The sequence below is a fragment of the Acanthisitta chloris genome, unplaced genomic scaffold (assembly GCF_000695815.1).
Source record: "Acanthisitta chloris isolate BGI_N310 unplaced genomic scaffold, ASM69581v1 scaffold25256, whole genome shotgun sequence".
NCBI classification, from domain to species: Eukaryota; Metazoa; Chordata; class Aves; order Passeriformes; family Acanthisittidae; genus Acanthisitta; species Acanthisitta chloris.
The window spans coordinates 1-7,120 of NW_008680147.1; the positions used below are offsets into that span (position 1 = coordinate 1).

At 37.8% G+C, this 7,120-nt stretch overlaps 1 protein-coding gene across 1 annotated transcript in view; it reads left to right on the top strand.

Moving 5' to 3' along the window:
- Positions 1-1,619: 1,619 nt before the first annotated feature.
- Positions 1,620-7,120, top strand: part of TUBE1 (tubulin, epsilon 1) — a gene marked incomplete at its 5' end in the record, with an annotated part of 12,427 nt that continues 6,926 nt past the window's right edge. The window contains 6 exons of the mRNA XM_009077618.1: positions 1,620-1,672; positions 2,818-2,875; positions 3,453-3,568; positions 4,571-4,692; positions 5,963-6,150; positions 6,964-7,120. Coding sequence (XP_009075866.1) covers positions 1,620-1,672; positions 2,818-2,875; positions 3,453-3,568; positions 4,571-4,692; positions 5,963-6,150; positions 6,964-7,120 — 694 coding nt within the window. The remainder of the gene's footprint in view (positions 1,673-2,817; positions 2,876-3,452; positions 3,569-4,570; positions 4,693-5,962; positions 6,151-6,963) is intronic.

A 7,120-nucleotide genomic window follows, 5' to 3' on the forward strand; every position in this document is an offset into this window, starting at 1 on the left:
GGCAGGCCGTGGTGGCTCTTTCGTGCTGCTGGCTGCGGCCGCGAGGAGCTGCGTTTGTTTGGTTAAACTCAGGCCGCTTCGCTGTGAGCGAAACCACCCCCAAGTTCTTGTGCTGTTTGACTAACCAACCCTGATTCCGGTTAGCTTTCTCCTCCAGGCTTCCCACCGTGCAAAGCTCCGGGATGTCTCCCTACAGCCAGACGTCGTCAGGTTCGAGGCAGTTAGTGACAAGAGAGGACTGTTCAGTGCAGGTTCTTTGCCCGAAGCCCGCTGTGATTTTCCATGTGAGCTTCAGCTGTGACTTGCTGTACAGCTTTGCTGACCAAAACAACAGCATGAGAGGGCATAGGACTGCTGAGTACCCTGGATAAACACTTCTCTTGCCATGACTATAAAACTGCTGTTTCCTTGTAAACACCATGTTAACAGATAATGATGCCTTCTCTTGAAGCAGCTGTAAAAAGGCAGTGGATGTAGTTCATATGTGTATCATAGAATTTTAGGGGTTGTAATGGACCTTATAGATCATCTAGTCCCAACCCCCTGCCATGGGCAGGGACACCTCCCACCAGAGCAGGTTGCTCAAGGCTTCATCCAACCTGGCTTTGAACATTGCCAGGGTTGGGGCAGCCACAGCCTCTCTGGGCAACCTGTGCCAGTGTCGCACCACACTTAGAGTAAAAACTTTTTCCTAATGTCTAACCTAAATTTCCCCTCTTTCGATTTGTACCCATTGCCCCTTGTCCAGTCAATACAGCTCGTAACGAAGTCCCTCTCCAGCTTCCCTGTAGCCCCTTCAGATAGTAGAAGGCTGCTATGAGGTCTCCATGCAACCTGCTCTTCTCCAGGCTGAACAGCCCCAACTTCCTCAGCCTGTCCTCATAGGGGAGATACTCCTCTTACCAACTTTGTGGCCTCCTCTGGACTTGCACCAACAGTTCCATGTCCTTCTTACACTGAGGGCGCCAGAACTGCACACAGTATTCCAGGTGGGGTCTCACAAGAGAAGAGTAGAGGGGGAGAATCATTTCTTTTGGGTTTAGTGTTGTAGAAAACAGTGACTTCCAAATTCTGTCTCACCAGGTCTTTGGGAGTATGGTAAGCAGTGTGTAAATAATAATGTTAAAGTATTTAAACTTGCCAGGTCTCTTTAGCTTTATGGTGGGCTAAGTAATTTCCATGCTATCCCTCAGCAGGGAGTTTAGGAATCATTGATTCAGTGCTATGTGCTTTCCTCTTCACAGAATTTCACAGGCATTGGTATCATGGGCATAGAGCCCATGATGAGCAGAGTGTTGTATCAGTGATGAACTGAGTTAGCTGAATAGCAGCTATTTGATTTAATAATTGCATTGGAATCTTAAGTAAACTACAGTTTTTTAATCTTGTGCTGAAATATTTCCTAGTTACATCCTCCTGGTAGGTTTTAATATCAAGCTGATGTTACAATGAAATGTTTTTTTTAGAGCTGACTAGAGCTCGTTGGATTCAACATAGATATCCACTGTGAGTGGTGAGGTTTGACAGGTGGCTGTCTGAGGTCCCTCCCAAATTTAATTATTCTGTGAAAAAGCACTGAGAATTTTTGATGTTACACATTCTGTGTTGTTTTCTTTTAGAAAGGAATTTATGATGAAGCCTTAAGCAGTTTCTTTAGGAATGTGGATACAAGGTAAGCTCATGAGTTTAACACAGTGGATCAACACTTCTAGTATCTTAACCTAAGTTACAGTTTTCTTTGTTTCAAGTCATATTTAGTTTGTGCTAGAAAAAGATTTTGCTATTTTTCTATTCTCAATCTTTACATTTCCATTTTAACTATACTCACTTCAGTAGTTAAAGGTGTTGAAAATGTTTGCGTTTGTTTTCCTTTCCTTTTGTCCCAAAGGTGAACAGTCAGGATCTGATAGCTTTTGCCAGTGCAAATCACAATCAGGCTGTGTGCCCTCTGAATTCCAGCTTAACAGCATTTCTTGAAGGAAATTGTATAGAAGGTAGTCAGAAAAGACTCAGTTTTTAAATCCTTTCATGTGACTATTTTGCTACCCAGAGTAGTAGCTATGGTTTTTTGGAGAAGTTAACCAGTTCATACCTTAAGAGCATTTAGTCATCTCTTATCTGTCCAGTTAGAAAAGTCCTTGCAGTCTGCAAGAATAAAATATTTAATTGGGTATTGTTGTTGCATTTTAATTAATTAACAAGCGTTTGACCAACCTCTTTCCTTCCATCATATGACAAGGCTGCAGTGCAACATGTGATTTTAACTAAAATGGCATTGAAATACAAATTGTTTTGTCTCAAATTTTACCTCTTTGAAAGAACATGCAAATGGCATTGGAGCTGATTATTGCCATTCCTTGTGAGCATTTCCTAGAATTACTTCCTTTTTTTTTTGTTTTTTTTTAACCAAAAAAATTTGATTGTAAAAACTGTCTATGTTTCTATATATGCCAGATAAAACCACTAAATTTATAACTGACAAGTTTGCTGATGTCACAGGCTGATAAAACATGATCCTTTCAAGTTTTGTCAATGCTTGTACAATTCCTACAGAGCAGAGGTTGTATCTGAGAGTAAACTTTCACTGCTTATCTTCTTGAAGTAATGCTTAGGATATTGCTGATTGAGATCTGGTCCTGTAATTGCATTTCTTTTAGGAATTATGAGTCTTTCTTAGCAGCATGTTCAGGATGATTCTGTTTGTTTGCATTGTCATAGTCCTCCCAACATGAAATATTAAAGAGAGAATCTTATTATAGTATGTATTTTCTATTACAAGTTTGAGCTGAGGTTCTTCTGTTAATGTTTCTTTTCCAGAAGTGGTGGTGATGGTCCTGATATTTACAAAGGAAAAATCTGCTCTTTAAAAGCACGAGTAAGGCAATTTATAAAGGTCATTCTTTTTATGTTGCATATTTGCGCTCAACTGTGAGGGAATTTTCATTCAAAGTCCTTAAAGTTGCATACAGGTTTAAATATTGCTTTGAATGGTAAAATTCTAACAGCAACTCTTAAAGTTCAGTTGAGTGATTGAGTTTTCTGCCAGTCTTGTTGAGTAAAGTAAATTATAATCTTAATGAAATTATTTCAGTTACTATTAACTAAGGTTTGTTTGAATTTTTAAGGAGTGGGTGTCTTGGAGCCACTTTAACTGATAAGAAACAAGGAAACTTGAAACATAAAAATGTTTCATTTCTTTATTCCTAAGTATTGGGGCAAAATATTATAAAATTTTAACAAAATGTCATTATCTGAAATGCTGTCCTAATGAACAACTTCTATCAAATCAGCCAAGGTGAATCTAGTTGGTCTTCTTGTTAGCAACTGGAAAAAAGTTCTCTGGAGCAGAGTAGAAACAGCATACCTTTTATATTGTAAATAATTTTATATTTCTTTGATTATTTCAAGGGTGGTTTGCTTACTGACTGAATTCTGATTCTTTCTGCTCAAAGGCACTGTTGATTGACATGGAGGAGGGTGTGGTAAATGAGATTCTGCAGGGACCATTGAGGGATGTGTTTGATAGCAAGCAGCTTATCACAGATGTTTCTGGTTCGGGAAACAACTGGTGAGAACCTCTTCAGAACACATTTCTTAGCAACTAATTAGATGCATTTGAAAAGGGAAATGATAACCGTAGCTTTCTGGTTCATTCTGCACCTGGGGAGCTGCAGCATTTTACCAGTAAACTTGGAGCCACTGTTGCCTGGAGGAGGGCTTTGAAAAGGCTTTTACAGAAAGATAATTCTGCTGATATATCATTTTGTCTATTTTTTCTCTCTCTTTTTTGATTTTCTTTCAAAAGAGCATGCTTTTTATTTTTGTTGCTTTGGTATTCAGCTGCTTCCATTGCTCAGTCGAAGCCATAATCTAGTTTGAGACTGTGCAGCTACTGTGGAAATGAGATATATGAACAAATGCACTTCAGATTTCTAAGCACCACAGAGTCTGGCTTTGTGCATATAAACTACATTACCAAAAAGAGATTCAGAAAAAGATTCATTAACATAACAAATTCCGAATTTTCACAGAGACCTTAGTGCGCCTCTAATAATATTCAGTGCACTACAGACAGGAAAGCAAATCATCAGCAAATATACTGAGAGTGCAATACAGGGAATAAAATATACTGTAACTTCACCGTCTAGAAGGCAAATGTATTGAAAATGAGCTGTTTGGGGTTTTTTTAATTACTAGTAGCAACTGACTCACCCAGTACTTAAAGGAAGATCAGTACACATATTGCTTAGGGATATCCTTATTGTTAAGGAGTGTATAACTTTCATGTCATAATAACCATTAGATCATCCAACACAGGAGTTGATATCCTTATCAGTACAAAATAATAATACAGACTCCAAAGCTGTGAACTTAGTGCATCCTCAAAATTAAAACCATGTCCTGATTCCCATATTGACATTATGTAGTCACAGTTTAGCAGCTCTCACAGATGAGGTGTTGCACCCAGCTTTGGACTCTGAACTCTAAAATGTCAAATAGAAGGAACTAAAATAAAAAATTGAAAGACTGATTGTTAGATTATTTTTTAAAGTACTTTTCCTATCCTCAGGGCTGTAGGTCATAAGCTTTATGGCTGTCAGTACCGAGAAAACATTGTGGAAAAGCTGAGGAAAACTGCAGAACATTGTGACTGTCTACAGTGTTTCTTTGTAATTCATTCTATGGGAGGTGGTAAGTAATCTTTTTATGGTGAGTATAGTTGCACTAGCCACAGATGGAAAAGAAAAATATGGATCTTGAAAAGGAGATCAGTATAATAATTTACACCTTTCAGAATGCGGAATTAAAAAAATGAGCACAGTCCAATTAAGTGTACCTGCAATTATTTATTGCTTGTTTTGTTAGAGCACTGAGGAGCCCTGATGTGCTACCCAGAGCTTTTAAATATGAGGCAGCAGGTGGATCAAGACAGGTACCAAAGACAAGGAAACACTGAGGTATTACTGATCAAAAGGGTCAGTGGCCTCTGAAGACTGACATCATTGGTGTAATCAAGTTGGTTTTAATCATGGAGAAATAGAGATTTCTAATGTTGCTTAACTTTAGAGAAACTTTGTTTTTCTGTTTTCCTTCCAGGTAATTCTCTTGAATCCAATCTAGTTACTTTGTGAATAAGGCAAAAGAGAGAATCCTTTGTGGTGACAATTTGGTCATTATTGCATTGCCACTAAGTCTTCATACCCCAGAAGCCTAGGGGGAGCATGCATTATAACTGGTTGTGTTGTGGGAAAAGACACAGAAAATAGCTCTAAATATGAGGCAAGAGTTTGTCAAAGGCCTTTTTTGTAGCTGTTTGCTTAATTTCAGAGGCCCTGCAGATATTGTTTCCTTTACTGCAGAAAATTGCTGTCTTGTTCAGAGATTAAATTGTCTGTTGCTGAGAATGTAGCTGAACATTCTGAAAAGGACCACAGTTCAGTTCTCTGATTTGAACTCGGTGCTGTGTGCCTAGTGCTAACCAGGAAAAAAGCCTGTGTGCTGGGGGAAAAGTATGGTTCTGTTTTGACTGGAGAATGAGAAAACTTGATAAAGAAACCCTAAAATGAAAGTAAGTAATTGCTTGGAGCAGTTCAATGATCTTAAGCAAATGTTTTGTTTCAAAATTCAAATTAAAGATTTTTAAATAAGAAATAGTAGGTCAGAGAAATGTTGGTTATGTAATAGAACTCTTTGGTTTCCAGAAATTTTTGAGGTAGTATACTTCAGCCTGACTGGTAAATTTTGGGACATGCTTTTATTACTCAATTATTTTCCAGTTTGGGAAAAACCTTCCTGCCTTAATTTGCATTTGAGTAGCCTCCACTGTCAGCCAAATGCTACAGAAAATATTCATTAATATATGTAATTGAAGAGTTGTATATCTCCAACATATGCGTCTTAGGGCCTAAGATAACATGAGGAACCTTCTGTCTTCTCTCATTCTGTCTTCATTCATACTTAGGGACAGGATCTGGTCTTGGAACTTTTGTACTAAATTTGCTTGAGGACGAATTCCCAGAAGTATATAGATTTGTTACTTCAGTTTATCCCTCTGGTGAAGATGATGTTATTACTTCTCCATATAACAGTGTTCTTGCTATGAAGGAGCTCAATGAACATGCAGACTGTGTGCTACCAATTGAGAATGAAGTAAGAAATGATATTCTATTTCTGTCAAGTTCTTTTTTATTAGACTGCACAAAGGAAGAGTTTCTTCCTTTTCTGTATTGATTTGAGTAAGAAGTCTTTAAAGGCATAGCTTCATTTTTTTTAAGTACTTGAACTTCTAAGTCACTTGCAGGTTTTGAAATCAACATGGGTATCACTAAAAAGTGGCTCTGCACCTTGAAAGTAGTCTAGAGTGAATTTTTCATGTCTATTTCAAGGTAAACAGTGAAAAGCCTCTATTTGCTGAGACCAGGTATCTTCTGTTATTTTAGCAATCAATTTGTGCATAGTATTAGTAGAGTCCTGCAAAGGTAGTGACTAACCACTCCGAATTCCAAGACCTGACTGTGCTGATTAGTGATATGAGCATCATAGCCATACCTGACCTTGCAACATACTAGACTCATTTGAATCAAGCCTTGACAACTCTCTTGCTGTTTGCTTATGGAAAAAAAACCAAGAGAAAATGAAATAAAGTTAGAGAATGCATTTTTGCTTTCACAGGAAATACGGAAGTTTCAAATGCAATTTTAGAAGATAAGGATTTTGAATAGTTGAATAAAGTCAAACTTTTGAGTCAAGCTGTACACATATTTATGACATGTAGGGAATGGCCTTTTAGAAACACTGCAGTCAATTGGAAGTCAGTTGGACTTAGATGTATCAAAGGTATAATATTTGTGCTGACAGTACCATGTCATAGCTTTTAAGATTAATTGAAATGGAAAACTGAAGTACTAAATTTGAAAGTTTATGCTCAAGACTTCTGTGCTTTTTTTTTCCTCTCTCTCAAAGTCTCTGTTTGAAATAGTTAATAAAATTCATCAGATGATCAATTCTGGGAGGCTAGGGTCAACTGTGAAGCAAAACAGCTTGGTAACATCAAGTGCAGGCAGTGCAAAAACTCGTCAAGAGAAGCCATTTGATGCAATGAATAATATCGTCGCTAACT